At 37.2% G+C, this 26,338-nt stretch overlaps 1 protein-coding gene across 1 annotated transcript; it reads left to right on the top strand.

Moving 5' to 3' along the window:
• The first annotated feature begins 450 nt into the window (after positions 1–450).
• Positions 451–25,812, top strand: LOC145770933 (hepatocyte growth factor receptor-like). The gene is made up of 16 exons (XM_082582676.1): positions 451–2,856; positions 5,082–5,236; positions 5,761–5,901; positions 6,766–6,876; positions 7,416–7,561; positions 10,774–10,886; positions 11,716–11,849; positions 13,383–13,529; positions 14,684–14,825; positions 15,420–15,552; positions 16,546–16,766; positions 17,818–17,987; positions 19,701–19,805; positions 19,926–20,076; positions 21,363–21,469; positions 22,858–25,812. The coding sequence occupies exons 1-16, from the start codon at positions 572–574 to the stop codon at positions 23,055–23,057; spliced, it is 4,461 nt and encodes a 1,486-aa protein (XP_082438802.1). The 5' UTR covers positions 451–571; the 3' UTR covers positions 23,058–25,812.
• The last annotated feature ends 526 nt before the right edge of the window (positions 25,813–26,338 follow it).

The raw sequence follows: 26,338 nt of genomic DNA, 5'->3' as shown, positions 1-26,338 counted from the left end.
GTTTTTGAACATGACTGAATTCACTTTTAGTTAAGTCAAATAATAACTACACTAAACATCATTAAAAAATATACTGTAGTCTATATTCAAGCGGGTGGTAGGCTTGAGTGAAGAGTAACTTAGTTTTCTGTCAAACCCCGACTAGGTTTAACAACGAGCAAAGTCGCACCATTATGCTTGCCACTTGTAGCCAGGGTTCATATGCCCTATAGAAATGTATTCGTGTTGTCTCACACGTACTCGCAGAATTGCGCTACCTGGCAAGCTGATACAATCTGCAGACTTTACTTGGAATAGCACCTAAACAAACGGGCGCCACAGTGCTCCACACCTAAATATCTTGACTCCAAATGCGCGCCTATTTGATCGTCGCATAACTGTATGCGCCTAAAAGACGTGGACCCGCTATTGGCAGCACTTTGCTCTTGTCTGGAGTAATGTGGATAAAGACTGAAGAAGGTCTCACTTATTATTATGTGTACTGAATTTATTTCTCACTGCTTTCAACCTTTCATTAAACAGCATCTTGTTTTTGTCTTTGAATGGTTTGTATAATTGATTTTTATTTTAGATGTACAATATTTGTCTAAGAACCGTTTTTAAGTATTCAATATTTTTTATTTTATGCATATTTAAAGTATTCATTGAAGGCCAGACTACAAGTAGAGAGTACGTTTTTTCAGACTGTGACCAAAGTTTGCCTTTTTACTCTTTTGTCGTGGATGAAACCGAAAGAACTGTTTATATTGGTGGCACACAAAAAATTTATCAGTTGTCATATAACCTAAGCTTGGAGCACACTTTCATACACAACTCTAATAGCACTGTAAAGCAAAAGCTTATCGACTGTGAAAATCTGTCAAAGGTTGGTTTGAAAAAGTACAAGCTGCTCATCTTAGATAAAGAACATCAGTTATTGTTGGCTTGTGGAACAGGAAATTCTGGATTGTGCTACAAACATGCACTGCAAAATATATCTACATTTCAAGTTGTGGATGGATATGCGTTATCCTCAGACTACATCTTAAGTGAATCTGGCAGCACAGTTGGCTTTATCGCTCCTGGTTCTAATCAAGAGAATGTGTTTTATTTTGCGAGAACTCTTGATAACAACTTGCGTTATGATTACCAGCAATCAGTGTCAACTAAGAAGTGGAATAATGAGTTAAATGGTTTTCAATTGGTGCTCAACAGTTCAAATCAAATTAAGCTTCAATCTCAAATATCTGTATCTCCTTCATTTATAGACTCATACAAAATCAATTACGTCTATGGATTTAGTTTTAATGGATTCAGTTATTTTGTGACCACACAAAGAAAATCTGTAAAAGTCAATGCTAGACAGCAGGTTCGGCTTGTCAGGGTCTGTCAGAATGACACTGTTTTCTATAGTTATACTGAGCTAGTTTTGAGATGTGGCTCTAAGACAGCAGTTCATTCTGTGGATGCATACTTCACACATGTTGTGGAAGATTTTTACACTGGACAAGATATGGATGTGGTACAATCTGAAAGCAATGCTATTTTATTTTTATTGATTGCTAAACAGGCAACTAATTCCAGACGAAATCTGGACTCATATTTTTGTTCTTACAAGCTAAGTGACATAGAAAAGCAATTTTACAATGGAATTCAGGCTTGCAATAGCAAATGGAACAGTGATCCTGGCCTGAATTTCTTATATCCAAAAGATCATGCTGGTCGCCATTGCAAATTGTCTAGAAAAAAAGTAACAGCTTGCCCAACTGAATTTCAACCTAATTTAGTAAATCGGATTTTTGTTAAAGATGCTTTGAGAGGTCATAGTATAACACTGCAAAGAGAAGGATCTCAATTAAAGCATCATGTTGTTTCAATTGTCGTATTTGTGTATGCCAATGTTTCTACCATCGCTGTCACTGGTACAAGTAATGGATGGCTTCACTTCTACCATATTGGAGGCAATCAAAATCGTAGAATTGGTAACATAAGCATGCAAGTATCAATGTATCCCATACAGAAATTATACGCTTCTACTAATGGGGAAGATTTGTTTTCTCTTGACGAAGCTTCAGTTCATCGTGTGCGTGTCTCATCTTTATGCAATCTTTTAAAAACTTGTAGGGATTGCATGAAATATAAATACTTACAGTGTGGCTATTGCACTGCTACACGTTTGTGTACAATCAAGTCGGATTGTTCTTCAACATGGTCAAATCATGTCTGTTTTCCCATAGTAACATCTTTCTCTCCAGAATCAGGACCCATTCAGGGAAATACGACTATCACTTTCACTGGGGAAAACTTAGGTCACACAACGCCAAGCAAAGGTGAAGATACACAAAGATCAGTTTCTTTTGGAGCTGCTACTAAATGTAATGTGATAGGTCCAGAAAACTATAATGAAATCAAATGTGTGACATCTCCTGTACTTTCAGAAAGTGAATTGTCTCTGAATGTCAGTATTTCTGTTTCGGCAAAGCAGCCTCCACAAGACATATTGTATGAGCAATATTCAATCGATGGAAAAGCTCTTACAACAACACGTTTTCAATTTGTTGAAGTTACTTTCTCTTCCATAAATCCAAAGTATGGATTAAAATTAGGTGGAACATACCTTATATTAAAAGGAGTCAACTTAAAGTCTGGTAACAATGCTCTGGTTACAGTTGTTGGAATGCCTTGTGCAATATTGTCAAAGACGAAAAATAAGATTCACTGTCTGACGTCTCAATATCTTGGTACTATTAGTGGTGTAGCTTCTGGAAATGTTGTACTTACTATTGATGGAAATCAATGGATTTCAAATGATACATTTCTCTACAAAAATAATCCTGCAATAAATGATCGGTCGACCACAGTGAAGAGTTTGAAAAGGTATTTTGCTGTTTTAAGTCTTTTTTGGTAATTTATTTGCAATGAATAATCAAGTCTGTTATAGTTATGTGAAGGCATCTACAATCTTATCAGCAATTAAATCGATACCAAACAAGAGATCAAGTTGATAAAATAAAAAACGTTGTTTTGTATCTTTAACTGATTACCAGACATCTAATTTTTTAAAGTGTGTAAGTTCTTCTGGTGTAGTTCAGCAAAACGTTTACAAAAAGATCTAACTTGTCTCAAATAATTATAACACGTACATTCGACATTCGTACAATAAAAATTGCACATTTGAAACTACTTATTGTGCGAAATTTGAAAAGAAGGTAGAGAAAGGCGATTAATGTAATCAAACTATTTGCCATGAACATCCAGAATGACTGTTAATGAGTGAAGAGAGGAATGCAATAGAGCAGGGCTACTCATTACTCAACCAATATTAACAAAGGTCCAGTTTAACAAGTGGAATATTTTAGCGGTCTAGTGAATAAGTTATTTCACATGTAACTGGGCGAAGCTCCCCAGCTACTAGGATAATCATGTCTTTCTCCCAGTAGAGATCTGTTTAAAGAGGCCCTGAAATGCAGGGTTGTTGGTATTTTACCCGACCCAAAAAAACCCGGGTGGGTTTTTTTAATAAAACCCACTTAAAAAAACCCAAAAAAACCCATAAAAAAACCCAGAGCATCATATTTGTCCAGTTTTTATTGGAAAATTAAAAAAATTTACAAAAACACTACAAGGCACTTACAACAAACTTTAAATTAGGACTTAAGGATGTGATTGTGAAGTAATTTCCAAGAATAAACTGAAAACGCAGTGGTTATTGCACAGTACACAAAAATCAAGTAATGTCACTTTGTGTATACTACGCTAAAACTCATTTATGCAAGAAGGCCTTATAGTTAAATTGGTGAAAGTACTACTCTACTGTAGTCTGTATATATGATGTGAAATGCAATTTAGGAGGCTATTTACCAATTACAGATTCTGGATTCTAACGCATGGCTGTTTCAGAACATTTGCCTAATTGGCCACGCAATCGCTCAATTGCTCATCCATTACTATATATAATATATATATAAATGATAAAAAATATTTAAACATGATGGCATAAATGCTCCTTGCCTTCAAATCTAAACAAATGATGCAATAATGTGATTTCTACCATAGTAGCATCAACTTGGTATAGAAATCAGTGGATGATGCAACATCCAACTTCATCTTGAAACTAAACTAATGGATGATGCAACATTCAAGCAACAACAGCCCTAGTGCATTATTTTATTGAGTTATGCAAGCGTGTACTGTGAGTGAAAGGCACTTCACCCGTAAAAAGTAGTTTTGAGGTGAAATAAGCATGAATCTACCTTTTTTTGCATCTTTTTTAAAAAAAACCAAAAATCCCGGGTTTTTTTAAAAAAACCCGGGCGGGTTGGGCTTTTTAAAAAAAACCCGGGTTTTTCTCAACCCTGCTGAAATGTGACAATGAGGTTATTCCTCCAGAAGCCCGAGATTCACCATCAACATCCAGAAAGTCCACATTCAGACTACGGTCCTCTAGTTGAGTAGCCCTGCAATAGAGCATAAAAAGTATAATTTTTTCCCTCTATGTCATCAATTGTATTTTTATGGTTTTGTCTATTTTGGCCAATACAACTTAAGTTGCATACACACCCGCAATGTTGTAATGTATGTTTGCCTGATGTTTTGTTTTCCTTCATGGTATCTTTTAGAGATGACATGAATTAAGGAATCTTTGCCAAATCTAACTCTTTCAAGAAGTCAATTACGTGAATTCTGATTGACAAAGAGAACCTGCATGACACCTGTAAGATCATTGGTTCAGTAGTCAGTACTTACCCAGAGCAAGTGGTCGTGATTTGAACCTTGAAGGTGGACATGAGGATTGGTGTTCTTGTCTTCCCATGCCTTCAGAATACATGTCAAACACCTGGATGTTACGGAAAACACTTTCAGAAGAACAATAGAACATGCTATGCTTTCGAAAAATACTTATATTAAAGACACAATTTTGTTGCTGTTTGCAATGTAATAAATGTACTGATTGTACTCCTCAATTCATGCTTCAATAACCCAAAACTAGTTCACTGTTAAGAGTAGCACACATCGGCAATTCGGCATGCAATGCTTTTTGTCTGAATCAGCAGTGAAACCTAATGTTTTTTCTATTTGTAATTATGTTTTGTTTTTTTTAGCGGAGGAACAACAGTAGAAATTTATGGACACAACTTCAAGTCAATTTCAAATCCTTATGCTGAGATTGTGGTAGCAGAAACATCTTATAACGTATCCTGCATTATACAAACAAACGAGAAAATGACGTTTATTTCCCCTTCATTTAACAAATCAGGTGAAACCTTGATCTCATTTAATTTATATCATTTGTGTGTCACTAAAACTGGTCTGTGATTGCAAAATGCAAATACAGTAGGTATATACATTTAGATTTTACAAGGCTTGAACTTTTATTGTGACCACACGTCAACTGAATGTGTCAAAATCACTAGAACTAAATGCCGAGTATTGGAAACACTATCTCTTTGGCTTTAGCTGTACTGTTATAGGCTCATTATTCATCTGCAACTACCTGCTTCCTGCAGCATGTTTTGATAGATTGCACGTAGTGCTTGCTGTTAATGGGGCTACATCGATTCAGTTGCTTATGTAAGGCCAATGCCTCAGCGGCTGTGCTGTGTTTATTATTTTGTTTAATCTAAGTTGGAAAAGTGGTCTTTAGCTGGAGAACCAGACGTTTTTTTAAGTGTTCTAATTTTGTATAGATTTATCTTTTTATACTTCGTTGTCTGCTTTTCAATATAGCACTCTATTCCAATCAGTTATTACCAAACTGTTAAACAATAAAATATATTTTAGAATCCGGTACCATCCAGTTTTTTCTGGATAGATTCAGAAAAACACTTGCATATCAGGTGTTGGATGACCCCTATTTTCCACCACAACATATTAAAGAAACGCCAAATAATAAGGATAATATGTTGGTCATTGAATTAGAAGGTCAGTGCATTTCACAGCTATATATTTGAAAAGATTGTAAATAATGAGTTTCACAATCATGATAGAGCTTTTCTACTTCAAGAAGTACGTTGTGCAGTGTTTCTCAAATCTTTTTTCCCGGCGGCCCAAGTTTCTTTTTTGCTTTGCTTAAATTACATTCTCAGTCCACCTGTAATTTCGTCTTGCTTTTCGTTCCCCTACAATTCCCTTGCAATGAAAGGCTTTGTGGCCCAAATTTAAACAATCTGTCGGCCATGATTTGAGAAACACCATCTTACTTAGTGTGATTTGAGAACCACCATGCTATCTTATTTCAAGGTTTCCTGTTTTTAATACAGGATGGTTTGTTGAACGTTGATATAAATGTAATAAAAAAGCTTGTTGCTTCAAATTATTAACACAGCATTGTAGCATGGCTTATATATTAATAACTGAGCAGTATCTTTCGCATTAATTTGTCTTGTGTTGATTAATTGATACAGATTACAGTTCTAAACATTAATCGACAGCAGTTTCATAATATGCTGACTGATTGTGAAGTCTATACAGGAAGTTATTCTTAGAACGTCATCTCGCTTTACATGTCACTGGTTTGCTGGAGTGCTTGTAGATTGTAAGCTTCATGTGTGTTATAGCCCAGAATGGCCCGTTTCGGTGAGTCCGATTCGGTGAGTCCGATCCCTTAACAGGGGATTTTTTCAATTTTTTTTTAAATTATTGGGTACCGCACAGCCTAATTATCATTGCCGTTTTAGGGTTAGGAGTTAGAGGTTAGGAACTCACCGAATAGCAGCATACCCGTATTATATATACCTGCTGATATAGCTGCATATCAAACATCAGTATTATTTGTGAAATTTTTAGGGCATCGCCTCTTCGAAGGCTGCGGACGTTCCGATTATCGTATTTTACTGTCTGAAACTATTGAATGCCCTGTTTGCAAAGATTTGAATGACAGTGTCTTGATGTGTAAAAGTAAGTTGAAATATTATCAATTTACCATTGTGAGTAATTAAATTTAAATGTCCCACATGCCCGGAGTACTGAGTAGTGACTGATGAAAAGTAGAAATATGCAAAGTAGTTAGAACGTGACAGCCACTATTTTTTGCTGTGACTTATTCTTAAAATCGAGCGTGTTCAGTATATCATTTACAAATGCAATGATCTCAGAGGCAAATAAATGCGCTTTATTCGAAAGTTAATTTTGTTTTTGTATTTCGATCCTTCTGATATAGTTGGGGTATTGATGCTTTCGTTAAGAATGCTTTCCTTTTTTCGGACAGTTTCCAGTCTTCAACTACATGTCATTTCATCATTTGCTGCAGTAATGAAAGTGCATAAGATCCTACTGAACTCTTCAGTTGTATCAGTATGCATTCATGCGAAGCGAACAATGTCACACAACACCTTTACCCTACATATTCTCTTTGTTTCTGTTCATAACTTTCATATTGTACCAATGCTCCATATGATTGGTATTACCAAAAAATGACTCAACAATATTTACTTTAGTTGCAAGAGATAAGCTAAAGGATTCCGGTCGTGAGTTCAAAGTTACTGTACTTCTTGGAAGCAACTTGATTTATTACCCAGGCATTTTCACTTTATCACAACCGCCCCTTTTTTCTGAAGTGGCCATTGGTGTTCTTGTTGGAGTAGTAAGTATCTGTGATTGATATATGTTTTGTAGAGCCTCATCAGTAGGCTACAGCTGATATTGTTAATATTTCTGAGAAGCAAGTGACATTTCTCTGAATGTGTTTGCAATGCACAACCCAGATAGCAAAAGTTGCTGTTTTTACATCTTTTCAACATCAGGAAATGTTAAAACGATGTAAAAATAACACCATTTGCTATCTGAAGTGTGACTGAGTATACGCACTGTCGCAAAATTTATATTTCAAGCAAGCTATGAATATCACATTGTGTCAGTGGCGGCTCGTGGCCTGTAGAAGTGAGGGTGCTGCAAGTGACATGTCCCTGCAGAGTTCGCCGAAGGCGAGGGGTCTCCCCCAGAAAATTTTGACAAATTACATTGAATTTGGTGCGTTCTGAGCGTATTTCCAGCATAATTTGCAATCAAAATAATCGAGATTAATGTATTGATTACCTTTACAAAGAGTTTTCACAGACATAAATTTCCATAATTAAGGTGCAAGTAGATTTTATATAACAAGAAGTCTCAAATACAGGTGGAGTAGCCCTACTGTTCTTTGAAAAACTCCATGGTGTTATGGGGTGCTGGGTGTTATGACGGAGGTTTATTAAATTTCTTCCAACGCATACAAACAACGACAAAGTGTAAACACACGAAAATAGCACTAGAAACAGCAGCCAAACGATGATCGTTAAAACACGCATAGGAAAGTGTGTATTACTGCAGCGAAATAAAATGCATGGATACTGCACCTGAAATGAAACAAAGACCTTTACAAAACATATACACAGCTCGGACAGCTGTAACTTCAGCCAGGGACACTATCTGGTAGGCTACTACACCTTGCCCCAAGGAGCAACGACAATTAAGAGGTAACAGTATTCTGTCTCAAAGTGAAATTTCTGCTGCTGGTTGCAGTTTATAGTAAGTACCCAAGGACCAGAACTACATCACATACGGTGATATTTAAAATAAACAATTTTTCTTTGTTTATTGGGGTCAAGTCACTTGAATTTACTTTATTTTGTTGAGCAGCCAACCATAGACTAAAATAGTTTGGAAGATGTAATCAAACAGTAATGTCGAAGTGAATGAAGAGACCAAGTTCAGATAATATACTGACATAGTTCTCGTAAATTTTGCCTTGAATATTATCGTTTGACCGTGTTTTTCGATACAACCCTTTTGACGTACGAAGAAAGGCGAGGGCATTGCAGCAACAAAATTTAGAGAACAACATGGCAATGACACACACAGCTAACTCAGACAGATAACAAACCACATAATACATTTAAAGGTGTGCTGACTTACACATTTAGACGATAGTGTCTACAGTCGGTCAGGTGCCGTGAACCATGTTGTTAGGAGGGCTAAGTCCAAACAATTTTCACGCATAATAATACTAACAATTACATAGCACCACATCCACAGTGCAAACTATGCTCCTGTGCACTGTGCATGACAATGGTGATAAATAATACGGTACTTTCAGTCATAATATTCAGTGAAATAGAACGTTTTCAAGCGAGTTTTGAATTCATTTAAACTTTCAGCTTTTTTTACACAAATAGGCAAACAATTCCAGCAACTGGCAGCAACAGCTGGGAAAGTGCGATTTCCACATTGTGTCTTACATGAAGGGTTGCAAAAGAGCAATGTTCAGAACGCAAAGTTCTGGAAGGTTTATAATGAATAAGCAAAGTGTCCAGATAGTTCTGAGCAAAACCATGGAAAACTTTATAAATTAATAGACATATTTTGAAACGAATACGATACAATACTGGAAGCCAATGCAGAGATTTTAGTATGGGAGTAATATGCTCATGTTTACGTGTTAAAGTAATTAGTCGAGCGGCAGTATTCTGAACTCTTTGAAGACGTAAAATAGCACAATGTTATTTAACAATGAATTTAAATAATCAAGCCTGGATGTGCATGAGTTAAAGTTTTACAAGCATCAATATTTATAAACTGTCTGATGGAACCAATATTTCTGAGATGAAAAAAGTAGATTTAACAGTGTCACTGACAAATTTTTCCAAACATAAATGTTGATTTAATAATATACACCAAGCAATTTAATTGAATCAGAAGAAAAAGAAATAATATTACTCAGGGTAAGGGTCATGTCGTTAAACTTTGAAATACACCGTTTTGGAGAAAATACAATAAACTCACATTTTTCTTGATTCAGTTTTAACATATTACAGTATTAAAATTAATTTGCGTTCTTCTGGTGACTATTTACTAGGTTACCTCGTGATGTTCAAGATGATAACTAGCTTTTGTATTTCCGACGTTTCGTCAGTCAGCACGACTGACTTTATCAAGGTGGCTAAAACAGGTTAACACAACCTGTTCAGCAACGATGGCACAACACAAAAACATACTGATAAAATGAATAGAGTAAAGCAGCAAGAATCAGAATTAAAACACGCCACAAGATACCTAGAGGTTAAACAAATGCGGTGAATCACCGCTTTTGCCTGCGTTTGCGTCATTGGGGTTTTCCCAAATCGTCATAATAGAAAGAACACCCTTCGTGGAGCTACTTGGTTGCTCAGCTCCACAGAGTTTCCATTCAAATTTTTAAAAAAAATGCTAAAGAGTGAATATGCAAGAACAGCGAAGGTAAGTTGAATCATCACGAGGACGTCGAGGAAAATTTTTGTAAGGGTATTTTCAACAAGTTCTATTTGGATGTCAGATCGCAGAGGGAGCTGCAGCTCCACAGCTCCCTTTAACGAGCCGCCACTGCATTGTGTCATTTTTGCCGCGCTTTACAGACAAGGTTTAATTTAATTAATAAAGAGCTACACGTGACGTGGTGTAAAAGACATTGACACAAAAACTATTCGAACAATTTTTTATAACAACGTCGAGGGTTATGGCTGGGCTGTGTATTTGATTCCACATTATGACATCAGGTCCTTCAGACGTCAATAGAAAGCATTTTCAGGCTCATGAGTTTACGAAGGCAATACGACAAGTGATAAAAGTACTTGCGGAACTGTAGTTTCTCCTACCAATACAATTTATTTACTTTTCAATGACACATGCTCTTTCGATAAAGTCTGCGGTTTTCTGCTTGCTTTGCCGGTTTTAGAAGTTGGCAAATTTTGATATCATAATACTGGGGATCATCCTATAAACCTTACGAAAATAATGCTGATTGGGAAACTCACTTCTATTAATCGGAGTGTCTTTTTACAGGGAGTTGTATTGATTGTAATCTGTTTGTGGTTACTGAGACGAAGACAACGAAAAAACTCACTGAGTGAGCTTCCTCCGGTTCGGTTCACCGCAGACAACAACTATCAAAACGGGTGGGTTATTTTGGACTGCTGTAAATTGTTGGCCAAGTGTAATGCAGTAATTCCATGCTTTACATCCGGGAAAGCAGTGTTGTCGAATGTTAATCAAATTTCTAGCCCAATTGCCATCAAAACTAGAATAATTCTTGCAAGTTAAAACTAGTTCAAATCACTATTCCAAACCACCCAAACGAAGTCCAGAGAAACAACCAACAGTGAAAGTTATTACAGCAACTTCAAATCTATGTCACTTCAAAGTTTCAAACCATAAGACCCGAAATAAAATTAATAAATAGTAATCATAATCATGATGTAGTAAGGCATTTGGTATTTGAATAACAAGGTAAAACTGTTCCGATCGTTGGTTGCCATTGTAGTTAAGACGAGAAGATGAGATTCTCGTTCATGAAGAGGCGAGCAGTACTAATGAGAGTAAGAGGGCCAGTATTTTTTCTTGCCCATTTCACCTTTAACCACACCAACCCAATGTATTACACCCTGGCCCCGGGGCCCGGGTAGAGAATTAGAGATGAACGGTGCTTGTCGACAGCTGTTTTAGCTGGAGTGTCTGGGGTCAGAAGTTGAACGCCTTGCCTACTCGGCCATTCCGTAGTTAGCCCTTTTCTATGTGAAGGCAAGCGGTCGCATTTGCAGCAAATATGTCATTAGTGAAGCATAACAAGCTTGCTACGACTCAGATAGAATTAAGAAAAAAGTATAAACGGTTGGATGGCGAGCATACAATACACTCAGAAAAGTGGTTATAACAAATAGGTCAAAGCAGAGCATTGTTTTTGAGTAATTACGATAACGTTAATCAGCACACACGTTTTCTTTCTAGAAACGGGACAGAACGTGCGCCATTGATACAAAGCGGTTCTATTTCTGATCAGTTGTCACCGGACATTCTCAGCGAAATAAGTTCTGTGCTTATACCTTCTTCCAAGCTGGTCATAGACAAAAACAATGTGATAGGTGAGCGAATATTTAACTGGCACTCAAAACTATGTGCTGCTTTCCCTTTCGATAGTCTGGAGTAGTTTGCGTAATGGTTTTCATTTGCATATTGTAATAAAACATTTATACTCGAATGAGTGTAGCCGGGCCAACAGATTGACGAAAGTGTAGCACCAGTGTTTGTAACGTACCATCGTAAAGTCCTAAATTCTTGGCTAGTGAAACTTATATTGAATCGCTGGTTTATGTAGCACAAAGAGAATGATTTGTGTGCAGGCTTAGTCAATGTGTCGTCATAAATCCTGTGTTTTACATAATTTTCTCTTTTAATGGCATGATTACTATCTTTTAAGATGTTTGCATGCCCGGTCCGTATATAGCCAGAACACCTCATTTAAAATAGCTTTACAACTGTTGAGTTTCAAACAAGAGTGGACTATTGCAAATGTAAAAAATGACCATTTTAAATGGTCAAATGGTAACATGTGTTTGTGACTGTTTTAGTTTCTTCAAATAAAAGCTTAAAATTTTTTGGCTTAAATTATAGCATGACGCATGAAACATTACTCATTACGCAATTTCTGTGGATCCGACCGTTTGATTTTTTGTGAAGTTATTAAGATTTAATAAGGCCTCATTCTATGTACCGGTGCTTATATTTGTTAATTTTATCATTGTATAAAACCTTATGTTTAAAAGCGCCAGTGGAGGGAGTGTTTGCTTGTTGACATTTTTTTGCTATGTCAGGTGGAGATCCCCAACTTTTGTTTCTTCTATCGGTTCCGGCTAAAAATAGCTTTGTAGACCGGCCACGGGAAAAACGAAGTTTAAAGGATTGACATTTATTTGTAATTTTACTTTCGAACGTCCTTTAGTGTAGGCTACTACCCACTGCGAGTTGCCTACTGATTTGAACTTTTCACAATCAATACACGAACGCACAAACTTTCAGTTAAGTAACCACTGTAAACTCAAATTTTAGTGAAAACTATTGCAGTTGTTTTTCAGTGAATGAGGGTTTGTTAGCCGCAAGATGATTGGCTATGCGGGTTGATAGCATTCGTTAACATACGTATTACTATGTAGTGCTGTTGATCACACCTGATTTCGCGACCCAATTTTGTTATCTGGTTGCTGGGGATCGCTAATGTATGATGTTTATTTCTTAGGACAAAATTCTGATTGATCGATTGAACATAGATTTTTAAACTGAAAGAACCTTCAAGTTTGTTCATTGCAATTCTGTACGCTTGTACAATGTACAGGCTTAAACCAATGATGCGGGCTCTGTCAATTGAAGGGGGCGGTTTGAAGATTTTTCTTTTAGGAGGAACGTTGTTCGCTTACTGTTCCATCTATTAACTTCCGCTGTTTAAGGGCTGCTCTCTAAGTGCGATGCTTAGCTGCTCAGGCCAGCAATTGAATTACGCTGCTTAAATGACACTTTAGATTTTTGGCTTGCAAAGCTTAGTGCTTAACGATCGTCGCGAACAACAGCTCAAACTGGATTTCAGGATATTCACATTATGGCAACTTTTTTCGGCTTTCCAGGGAAGGGTCACTTTGGTACGGTGTATCATGGAAAGTTCATCACAAGCGATGTAGACGTGGCAGGGAATCCAGTTACGAGAAAAGTTGCTCTGAAAACCCTGTCACGAATTGAAGACATTCACGCCGTAGAAGAATTTCTGAAAGAAGGTGAGTTGCTTTTTTTCTCAATCAGTTGTAAACATGAAACTTCAGCAACTGTGCTTTTCCACAAATGTACTTTGCCTGTCCTGTTGCTACGAAGATGATATCGATTGCTGAGTTTCTGTTTCCGCTTTTATTTATTTTTGGCTGACTGCTATTGCAGTTTATAAATCAACAGTGGTATGCAGAAGACTTGTGAAAAAATTGATGCTGTAAGGGAAAAAAAGTCAATTTCTTCCAATTTGTAAGAGCAACAGTTTTAGCTCCCCATTCATAGTTCAAACTATGCTCCTGAGCATGGTGCATGGCTATGGTGAAAAAATAACTCATTCAGTTATAATGTTTAGTCAACACAAAGTGTCTGAAAACATATGTTAGTACTTTGCTTTCCTAACATTCTAGTGTTGTCTCTTGTACGGTTGAGTGAGCATCTACATGGGTTTTCTGCCTGTAAATTATTGATACCGCGTCTAATTTTAGGTTAAATGTTGTCTTCTATTTGTGTAGAGAAAATTTCATATAATCAATATTGTTAGTGGCAGTTTAATTAAAGAAACCTCACTCTGGTATCAGAATGACAAAGCAATGGAAGAACTATTTAAAACTAAGGCAACCATTTTATTGCTTTTTTTACGCAAACAGACGTTCTTATAATGACATACCTCGTGCATTCTGCATGTTTGATTGCAGGTATTATGTCAATCTGGGTTTTCTTTGAATTTCTAACGTCTCCTATTGGATATCGATATGTTACACTTACACGCATTGAGATTTATGTTCCATTTTAACAATGCAGAATCATATGAATCATTTTGTTCGTGAGGAGTATCGCATGCAATGAATCATGTGCATACCTGTTATGATATTTATACAGACTCCCATTTTAAGTGTTGTCATTTGAAAGGGATTTCCTTCCATTTCCCATCCCACTGGCATGAGAAGCTATCATCGTTGCTTTTCTTGAAATATTTATTACCCTGCTAGCAAAAGTTGTCGTTTTTACAACGTCTAACGACGTTGAAACGATATTAAAACGGCTTTTGCTGGCTGGGCAGCGATCATCAAGCGATTGTAACGTAGCCTAAGATTTGTAACTAATCAAGTTTCAGAAATTTCTACTTTCAATGCGTGTGACGTTTCATTTACGTTGTTTTCTTTAGGCTTGATGATGAGCAATTTCCAGCATACAAATGTGTTAACGTTAATTGGAATATGCCTCGTTGGTGGCGGGGAACCTATGGTCGTGCTTCCATTCATGGAACATGGAGACATTCTCCAGTTCGTCCGCAAGCCCACTAACAAGTCAGTTGTTTGATTAAGTTGCAAAACTTTTCAATTGTTCATTGCTATAGTAAGAATCTTTTCATGGCTTTTTTCCACCCATTAACAGTTTCCTTTTTACAAAAAGTTGCCTAAAATATGACTTTTCCTTGCAAGATTGATATATCCCCAGTACCTTCACTGTGTCAAGCAAATCTGAGATCTTAGGCCTCTTCGGCTTTACTTAGAAATAAATAGTTCATGCAGTTATTGCATTGTCAACAAACTCTCTGAGGCATGGCTTCTGTGCATAGTATTAATGCATTGAAAACCTACAGTGCGTTATGTCATGGCTTTGTTATTATGTTTTTAACGTTAGTTGACTGGTAATCTTTTGAGAGTAACGTTATTGAAAGTAAAAGTTATTAGATCTCTGTAACTATGCATTGGTACAAATGCTTTGTGTTCAGTTCTGAATTGCACTTTTATCGTTTTACAATCACATCTAAACCTGCAGCTTAGTGTCACGGATTCTTGTATATTATGGTGATTTAAAACTTGCTTATACATATACATATTGTTCAAATAGTAGAGTTAGGAATAAGATTCATAAGTGTGTTCAAATAATGGTTGCAGGCCAACTGTGAAAGATTTGATAGGATATGGCTTGCAAGCCTGCAAAGGCATGGAGTATCTCGCGTCACACCGATTTGTCCACAGAGATCTTGCTGCTCGGAATTGCATGCTGGATGAGAATTATGTTGTCAAGGTGAAAACTTAACCCAGCTTGGGCGCTTGTATTGTTTGTGCATTACAGTGTTAGCTGAATTTATATGTTTTTATCTGTAACATCAGTTCATAGAGTTAAAGCGGATCCAAAAATGCAAATCCAACCTTTGTGGATAAAAAAATAAAATAAAAATAAAAAAAACGAAAAAAAACGCGAGGAGTAGTTTGACGCTGGGCCACAATACCAAGTCTCACCTGCTTTCTATCGATTTTTACAAAATATCCGCTTGTGGATTGAGACGGAATGGCTCACTGAGGACATTGCAGTTGACACCTCATTTAATTGAATGAACAAGAGCCTGGATTTGGATTCTTAAAAATTTCAAAGTGCTACTTTCATTTAACGTCACCGACGTTAAATCAATAAAAATTATTCTAATTTCGGTTTGTTCTTTGCCTTTCCAACGACATCAACTCTGATCAGTCATTGCCACTGCGTTTCTCTTTACTCACTGAAAGGGGCAATTATGCCGACTTGGATTTAATGCTCGGGTCAACAACCGCAGAATATTCCTGCTTGGAGACGCATGAGCTAAGCATCAGACTTGTGGTCCACGAACTTGTGCCTGCTTTGACCTGTTGAGTGCCAGATAGATAACGTAAACGAAATTAAGAAAAGCTTGTCGGCCATGTCGGGTGCTGCTGCTGAAAAGTCGACAGTTTGACATGCGCTAGTCGCGCATAACTGATTTAAAGTTAAAGGAGAAATTGCCGGCTGCGCTTCGACACAATTGCAATAACCAACAATTTGAAATTGTTTGTACATTGCCACTGCTCTTGGTTAACATTTTGTCAATGCGACAGTACTTTGCTGTTCACTTTATCGGTCATGCATCTTTTGTGCAGTAAAATGTGCAGAAGGAAGCATGTTATTGTGGGTTAATGTCTGGTTATAAGATCAGACTAAAAGTGAATGTTCTCATGTACATTGTGCAAACAATCAAATACTTGCCCAATAAAAACTTGTTTTCAGGTGGCAGACTTTGGTTTAGCAAGGGACATTTATGAAAAGGAGTATTACAAACCCCACGACTCCCATGGACGCATGCCTGTTAAATGGATGGCCCTTGAAAGTTTACAGCAGCAAAAGTTCACAACGAAAACTGACGTCTGGTCGTTTGGGATTCTTCTCTGGGAACTTTTAACACGCGGGGTCACTCCATACCCTGATGTGGACCCATTTGACGTTGTCGAGTAAGACTTCCCCAGATAGCAAATTTGTCATTTTTACGTTGATTCAACGCCTGTAGACGTTGAATCAATGTTAAAATAGCGCATTTGCCCCTCTGGATCATTTTTCGGCTCTTCTAGTTAAAGTCGATACGACTGAAACTGTTCAGCAATGATCTTAATAGAAATGAGGTGACATACAATCCCGGCGGCGACTTTTTCCTCTCCATTTTATGCGCTAACTGTCGGGTCTTTTAAACAAATCAATTATTTTTATATCGTTTCACCGTCGTCTGACGTCGAAACGATGTGAATAATAATTTTTAACTTTTCTGCCGTTGCAAAACAGATGTCTACCGTCAGTGCTTTAATTGTGTTTGAAAATATTATTTAAATGTTTTTTGTCTACAAATGTAAATACGTTCAAGATCATCTGATTTCAAGTGACACTTTACGATTGGTAAATGTGTAGGTTGTTTTCCGTCTGTTGAAGAGAAAGTGCGAGGCTTTGCCAGGGGCAAATAATTCATCAAAGATGAACGTTTGATAACAAACTACGCTTAGCATTACGCACGTTGTCCGCCATTGACTGGTGATTGTCTCTAATCCATAGCACGCTTTCTTTTAGCAAGTTTTTTTACCGATTTTGAAATCTGGCTTTTCGCATACGAGGTATAAGAATTTTGACAAGCATGATTCAAAGTGTTAAAGACTACACAGTTTATTTGGTGCTTTTGGTAATTCATTCTATGATTTACAATATTTCTCATATGATAACTGAAAGTGATCACTTATACTCTTTTTTTTTGAACCGAGAATTAGGATTCCTATTTTTTTGTGTAAAGATCTTTTTCATTTTTTTCACTGTTTGCTTTCATGACAAGCTGCTGCATCCACTTACCGTCTACCTTTGCAAGTTTTTTGCTTTTAAATTTTATACTGTAACAAGAAAACTTGCAAAAAGTTATCAGGAAGCTTTACAAAAGTTATCAGAAAATTTTGTTCGAAATTTAACACTTTTATAGAAAACAAGTTTATCTGTTAATCCATCGTTTAATAACATCGCATTATGCAGTTACATCATGGAAGGTCGCAGGCTAAGGCAGCCTACGTACTGCCCCGATCAATTATATGCTGTCATGCTCTCGTGCTGGCACCCCTCTCCTGAGAATCGTCCTGGATTCAAAGTGCTTGTGGAGCAAATCCAGGAGATGTACAACGAAATCCACGGCGTCCATTACCCAGGTCAATATTATCGATCATTTTCTTTATTTGCTTTCAACACATGTTTTCAATGCTGTAATTGGTCACTCAGTACTGTAATGATCATTTATTGAATCCAAGTATCCCTAATCGGTTACAAAACTTTTATATGTAGATTTTCGGTTTAACAATAGGCTGCTTATATGACTTATACTAACCTTGGCTACACCTGCAGTGCAGACCGGTCTGTCATGCATGCGGTGCTCTTGGATTGAAAAGCCTGGCGTAACCTTTAAGCTCGTTTTTATGCAAATTTTCTGTCTTTGTGATGAATGTTAATTGTTATAATGAGACGTTCATATTTTACTATGAGCTCATGAAATCAGGGTTGAGAAAAACCCGGATTTTTTTTAAAAAGCCCAACCCGCATGGGCCCAACCTCTCACTCACAGTACATGCTGGCATAACTCAATAAAATAATGCACTAGGGCTGTTTAACTATGAGGCCTTCTTGCATAAATGAGTTTTAGTGTAGTACAAAGTGGCATTACTTGATTTTTGTGTACAGAAATATCCACTGCGTTTTCAATTTATCCTTGGAAATTTCCTTCACAATCACATCCTTAAGTCCTAATTTGAAGTTTGTTTTAAGTACCTTGTAGTACTTTGGTTCATTTTTTCAATTTTCTGATAAAAATTGGACAAATATGATGCTCTGGGTTTTTTATGGTTTTTTTTGGGTTTTTTAAGTGGGTTTTTTGAAAAAAACCCACCCGGTTTTTTTGGGTCGGGTAAAATACCAACAACCCTGCATGAAATGGACGACTTAAATCAAAAGAGCGCCAATTGATATTTAAAACCATAGACAAGCAAACTCTCTACCAAAGATTTATGATATTTATAATTAAAAGTCATTTTGATGGAGACCAGTCCATCATTTTCAGTTTTAATCAGTGCTGGTCAATAATAAATCGACTCTATTTTTCACTCTTATGGTATATTTCTTGAAATAGATTCAATAGTACTTTAATATCAAACTGCCAACCGATGCTTCATTGTTCACTGCTGTACGTTTTATTTTGAATGAATTAAACCAGCTTGCACAATGCATCTACGTAAAGATTTTTAACTGCACTACATTTTACTATGATGATTTCCTACGGCAATTATGCATCTACATTTAGATAGTGGATATAATCCGTAGTTGGCATGTGTTAATTCTCTTCGCAATCCCTAAAAAGCTGGTTTTCCTAAACAATGTCTGTAGCTCAAATCCTCACTGTCAGTTGCACAGCAAACTTACTATTGCAAGTTTGGAATCACGTTTAAACATTTTTTGAATGACATTGTCGTCTACCTGGCCCGATGGTCAAAGCGCTGGAACAACATTCGAAGGGACGTAGGTTCGATTCCAACCGAGAACACCTGGTTATGCCTTTCCAAGGCGCTTATAGACGTCGTATCTGAAGGTGGGCGTATACTTCGGTCCCCCCCACTCAATTTAAACGGTCAGCCGACATAAGTATGGATATGATAAAATTAATCACGATTTTGCTTGAAATCGAATGCACGTTTCGTTTATTGACTTACAGCTAGTGGATTCCAGTCGCTGAGGGTGAAAGATTTCGGTTATCATTTGCGCGGATGCTCAATAGTAAACAAATGAACATCTGAATGACCGTACAATCTGTTATGAAAACTGTTCAAACTCTGTAGTGTGGTACCGTTTAATGAATGTGCTGTTGCTTCATGCAGGACTTGAGGTCAGTTACATCAACATCACCGACTCTCACCCTTATCCTTCCATATCCCGTTTAGCCGAAAGCCGAAGCACTGGAGGTTCTGATGTTTTCACTTCAGGTTGGTTGGCTAATGGCTAAGCATTCTTGTCAGTCATATGTCAGTTGTCCACATTGCACTGAGATTTTTCCATATCCAGCTCGTGTCAGATCGCTATCATTACAATGCCATGTTTCTCAGGCATTGCGCACGACAGCCTGCACGCCTCGTCAGCAATTCAACATCCCTTCCCTCACGCCAAGTCGGGCGACGAAACAGACGAGATGGGATATTTGCTACCAGATTCTGCGAAGGAAAGTGCCAATGAAGCGAAGTTGGCACCAGGAAATAGGTGAGTTATGACAGACAATCTGTGTCATAAGCCTCTATACGCAAGTATGCTGTAGTCGTGATTTCTGAGACTCCAGATTTAATAAAATTTGTTATTCACGAAAAAATTGAAACTGTACTTATCTACATATGTCCAAATTCACAGGTCTTGTACAATAATCTATTCTCTCATTGATATTTATTATGAATCAGTAGCCTACCAACTACTAAGCATCTGCCAAAACAATATGATTAACGCCATCACCCATTAATTAATTGTTATCTATTGCCGTTTTAAAACAAAAATGTTCTGGCAAAACGAAGTTGTGTTTTGGCTTTGACATCTCTTTTTTGCTGTTGAGCGTCATATTTAAAAGCTGATCATATTGCGCTAACAATCCGTGGCGTAATTTGAATAAAACCTATCATCCACGCTTGAAGTCAGTCAGCAGTTTTGTTGTTTGCCATTCATATATTACTTCACTGGTTTCACTGTCTTCTTTCATCCAACCCACACAAGTTTTCAATAACTTCAGAAATTACGTGGGCTGGTTGCGGAGATTAAAGAAAGCAACCACTGCTGTTCCTTCAATTGCTGGTGTGGCTGGACCGGTCTTTAAATAGTTCCGCTTTTCGCGTCGGAAAGTTTTTGGCCCGGCAGTGCTTGACACAGTGAAATTTCTAACTCTATCAATTTCTTGGCGTCAGTGGCTCTTCTGGAATGTTCTCTTCTTGGCTTATATTGTTAAGCTCAGCTTTTCAGGGCATTGATCTTCCTGGCTCTGAGGCCCACTATCTTTCCGAGCAATACTTCCGTTGTTCTTTCACGCCCCTCGTATCAATAACAATACTGTTCTTACCATTCTCGAACAATATCCTTTCATCTGTCATGCTAATGTCGTCGCTTCTTTGTCACAATTCACTGTTTGTCATCTACAGAGCCCGCCAAGTGCAGGGTCACCACACGAATCGTAAATTATGTTCTTCAAGTGGTTTGATTCTTTTTCCCCTGAACAGCGCTCTTTGTTTTCCCATCGTCATTCGTCATGACACCCATCTGCATCAGTTTGTACACAATCACACATGGGTAATTTTTTTTCCAGTGGCGTTATGATGGTTAGTTTATTTTTTGTTTAGCTTTCTATACTGCTACTGCAGATATAGCTAACCATAACTGTACATTAACGTCAAACTGTTCTAATTCCTCAATCCTCATATTATGTTGTAAACTTCTAATTGATGATGATGATATATGTTGTGTCGTGATTATTTGAGTGTAATGTAATCCTGTGATTTGGGGCATCACAGGAAGTACAGATACGTCGGACAAGCTGCCGATGCACAGAGCAGTGTTTCCCCATCCGCTATTAAACAATCTACTGAGAGCCCCCGATCAAGAAAGACTAAAGGGACAGGTAACTAGTTTTATGGAAAGCTTTATAAAACTAATGTTTTAAAGCTGAATGAGTTAATTGCAGCTTTCCTTTACGTAAGAATTGCTTTTGTAAAGAAAAAGGGCAACAATAAAAAAACTGGGCTCTTTTCTTTCTACAATAATAAGAGTTAAACTGACTGGTAAAGCGGCGGTCGATTACCCAGGTAGCTAGAATACGGTGCGATACTGATGAGCCCAGCTTCATGGGCGAAACACGTGTCTATCGCTGTCATTTCTTGCTACAAATCGGCTGCCCAGAAACTAATAAAAACACTGTTGCTTCTTATTTTGTGAAGTTTTCTATTTTTCCTTCAATGAATTTATTCAGTTTTTACTTATTAGTGGAATTTTTCGCTCGAAATTGTTAAGAAATAATGTCTCTGGTTTTTATTTTCGACGTCAGAGGTGTTTCTCTGTATTGTCCCATACAACGTTTGTGGTTGCAATCAACAGCCTCTTAGCAGTAACTTCCCATAGAAACCAAGAACAAACTGATTGAAGCCCCAAATTGATGAAGCGAAAAACAACTCAATACAAAATGAGTTCTTCGCATAAATGAAACGGTTCTGTGAATTGATTAATTGATAAGGAGAAATAAAACATAGTAACTTTAGCGGGTTTAGCATACTTTATTTCACACAAAATATAACATAATTAAATAAAATAAACTCAAACGTTTTCGACAGGTACGTGTGTCCTCATTAGGAATTAAATCTGCAATACATAAAATGAAAAATCGTACGTGTCGAAAACGTTTGAGTTTATTTTATTTAATTATGTTATATTTTGTGTGAAATAAAGTATGCTAAACCCGCTAAAGTTACTATGTTTTATTTCTCTATTGTTCAACAGAGCAAACTCTCTACCAAAGCTTTATAATTGATAAAGGTTGTCAATTGATACTAGTACTAGTTTACAGTATCCACATTTCAGCAGGGTGTTAATAATTAATTTGGATTGTCGCTTTCTTCTTCTAGTTTATGAGACGATACTTGTGGAAATGCATTGCATTGCTTTCTACCAGGTAATGATTGCTTTAGCGCACGATTAAAACGATTTGTACGTAATCAAAACGTAACTCTTCGTGTTTTTCTGGTTGTTTAGTGTCTAGCGTAGAAAACGCCACTTACGTTGAAACCCCCTTGGTGGAGCCAAATGGGGAACACCCACTTTCGGGTTCACCACCAATCAGCCCCGACCGTTCATATCATCACGATGACCCAAGAGCCCATCTAGTGGATTGACAACATTGTTACTGGATGCTCCGCAAAGTTTCTGGAATTTCTCTATTTGTGATAAAATTATTGGAGGTAGCACTTTATGTCGACTACATGGTTATTTGATGTTGAGATTTTTGATATTTCGCAGAGATTCCCACATATGCTTTGAGTTCTGCAGATAAGTGGAGTGGAGTTATACTCGCATTTTGGCAAATTGAAGCAAGGCGCCGTGCGTTTTTCCGTGCAATTTGTTTAGTTTTGTGCAGCTTTACTTACAAAGTGCTTGCGCACTTGTACAGTCTATTTGCTCTCAATCTGTGTTGCAGTCCATCTTTTATAAAAATTTAAAACTTATTTAAACCTTTCTTTTGCCAACAAGTTTGTATGCTCTAAAATGTACGTTTAGCTTCGTTAATATTGTACTTTTGTCATTGCCCCAGTGCCTTATTTATATTTGTGGACAACTTATACCAAATCAAAGGCCAAATATCTTGTCATGGTTGTAGGTACACACGTAGTGCCTTCTGTATTTTGTCCATGTTCAAGTCCCGTGTATCAACACTCCTAGTACGTTGTTTTACCGCATATTGTATTTGCACTTCATAGCTACAATGTTTTACAGATGCTCACCATGTTAAATCATTGACCAAGTCAAATTTGTTTATATTCGTTGTTTTAATGTTTGTCAATGTTTCATCAAGATACGAACAAGATTAAAAAAACAAAAACTGCACAGAGATCTACATTCTGCATATTCTATCTTTCACGTAATGAAATTATGAGTTTATATCTGGCGTATACTTTGTATATATACTCTGCTAATCGTGGTGGCATAGCGTTGTTTTTTGGTGCTTTAACGATACTTTTGCAAATCTTCGGGTACTTCATAACATTGTGCTTATTTCTATTCTTCTTGTTACCTTAGATTCTCCTTCGATCTTTCAAATTCCGCCGATAGCTAACAGACTGCCTACCATTTCATCTCGTGTTTTTAAATGACAACTTCAACCTGCTATGCTTTTCTACCATGTATCGTTCAAATTCTATCTGTCAACGTCTCAGCTAACATCACTGTATTTTAATTTATAACTACAGGATACTGTTCATTAAATGCGAAATGGCCACGTTTACTCAGATTCGTTTTGCTTCAATTTCTATCCCACGCTTTACCATACAACTGCTTGGTTGGCCCACAAAGTGGCCATAACCGACAAAAGGGACCTGAGGGTAGCAGGAGATGCGCGAAACACCAAATGTGTTACTGTCCAATGTCCATTGCCATGTACGTTTATCTTAGTCATAACACGCTCCCCACATTGTTGCAGCTACCTTAGATGTTAACCAAAACATGTGCCAAACAACATGCTACAAGTAACTTCAATTTACACTAAATAAACAAATACAATTTTCATGTTTTCATCATTGTGACAGTTTGCTCTTTTCTCAACATACGTTACTTGACAGCAACAACCAACTGATTAGCATTTTTTTTTTTTCAGTCAATCACTGACTTTGTGTTTTCTTTTCGTCAACTCTCAGTGTACTGCTGGTTCCCTTTGAAACTTTTATATTTTGTGCATTCAGTTTTTGCCCCATTAATTACGATACCAATTTCCAATACGTTCGATCCGAGTTTTGTTGCAAAATCTATTGAATGCTTCTCTCATATACTGTATCATTAGTTGTTTTTCCGATACACTTGAAGATTTCTTGTGTCATATGTTTTTAAAATGCAGGTACTAGTTTATTTAGTTTCTAGAATTTTAGATAAACGCGCAAAAGTAGAAAGTAAAATAATTGTATTCCATGTGATAATCCCGTAAAGCAAATCAGTTATTTTTTGCATTGTGTTTTACGCCTGCACACGTTGAATCATTGTAAAAGGCGACTGATTTGCTGTTTGGAGTGTACAGTGCACACAAACACAGTGGTATGAATGGCGAAGTCTGTTTTCGTCAAACTCAGCAAGGCCTAAATATCGACGTGAAACACGTACTGCACTCGTTTTTCGTATAATATCTGCATAAAAAGCTTATTTCTTTTCATATTCCCAGCAGCATGTTTACGACGTCAGGGTTATAAGGTCAGTCTTTATGACGTATTACTTAGCATTCACGGCATTGTTCCACCTGCCACTCCGTTTGTGATTTGTATGTATTCCCATGCTAACATACGTGCCAACACCAACGTCATCTTCTCTATGGAATTGTTTTGATACTTTTGTAATCTCTTTGGTGCGGTGTGTGCAATTTGTATTATCCCTACTGTAGCTTTTACTGTAGTTGTTTGATAAAAGTCATCAAAGCTTTCTCAACTTGATGTTATTCTTCCTTTAACCTCATTTTCCGAACAATGTTCAGCTTTTCCTTGCCGAGCCTTTTTTGCTGTCTCGCTAATATTTTCATTTTCTCAATTCCACCTTTTTCCTCTGTGCAGCATGGGCGATCTCTGGCAAAGTGACCAATTTGAGATTGCTTGATCATGACTTGCCGACAGTTTCAATCTCCAATTGCAGCTTCTAGACTTCTTGCCACAGGTTGTTATCGACAATGAATCAATGCGTTGTAGATGGTATGAAGTTGACCACGCAGAAATGCTTCTTTAAACGTTATTGCGCACATGCACATGTAGAAAATGTAGTTGCATGCGACAAATCTATTTATTTCTTGCTTCCAACGTCTTTAGAGGTTAAAATCTATGTAATATTAACCGATTTTGCTATGGCTTGTGCTTCGTGCTTTCCTGACACGTATGTAGCCGCACAGCAACACGAAGCAACAATTGTTGTGCCCCCAAGACTAGAAAAGCTTTGGTTGGGGTCAACCTGACAAAAACAATCATTAAACGCATCGGGAATTTCAACATCTTTTTACTTGGTCTTGCCTGCCGTGCTAAGCCATATTTCGATACTAAGCCAACCAAGTTTGTACCGTGTGTGGTAAAATTGTAGAAAAGTTTCTCCTGATTTGCTTCGGCTTTTAGCAGAACGACGTTGGATATTTTTGTTTGTGCGAAATGTTGTTGGTGCTTTTTGTTACTGATATAAATGCGGTGGTCGGTTGTGATGCTCTTAATTCTTTTTAATAAATGTCGATCTGCGTTATAAAAATCTTGGTTTTATCATAAACTGTGTTTTACTAATTAATCAGAAAGACACACTGGCTTCTCCAAGATAATAGAATCGAATGTGAGATTTAGAAAACTTACCAGAGAAACTGCACATCTGCCCAGCTAATAAATTATTCCTTTTTACATTTGTTCTTTCTTTTTGATAACCGCTATGTATATGAGCTGCTATCCAACCTGTCTTCTTCCTAACTTTCGACTCAAGTTCCACATGTGTTGAGTGAAGATTGATGGTATATTGTTAACAAGAGACGGGTTCAATTGTGATGTGGAATAGTCACTTCACACTCTTAATTACGTCCGTCCGTTAGATTCACACATCGTAAAAGGAAGACGAAGCACGTTTGGAAAACACAAGTTAGAAAATTATAAAAAGAATGACGAGAGATTGTCGCTCAAGCGTGACAGTGCATCGCAATGATGACGTCACGATTGCGCGACAATCCATGTCACAATACGGAGACAGATAACTTGGCCATAATTTCGTGAACATAGCAGCCTCC

Source organism: Aplidium turbinatum, chromosome 5 (genome assembly GCF_918807975.1).
Source record: "Aplidium turbinatum chromosome 5, kaAplTurb1.1, whole genome shotgun sequence".
In the NCBI taxonomy this organism is placed as follows: domain Eukaryota; kingdom Metazoa; phylum Chordata; class Ascidiacea; order Aplousobranchia; family Polyclinidae; genus Aplidium; species Aplidium turbinatum.
This window is presented reverse-complemented; position numbering and strand designations above follow the sequence as displayed.

Coding starts and splice junctions, on each gene's coding strand:
- LOC145770933 (XM_082582676.1), top strand. CDS start 572: ATGTACAATATTTGTCTAAGAACCGTTTTTAAGTATTCAATATTTTTT. Junction 2,857..5,081: donor ACAGTGAAGAGTTTGAAAAG/GTATTTTGCTGT, acceptor TGTTTTTTTTAG/CGGAGGAACAACAGTAGAAA. Junction 10,887..11,715: donor GACAACAACTATCAAAACGG/GTGGGTTATTTT, acceptor TTTTCTTTCTAG/AAACGGGACAGAACGTGCGC.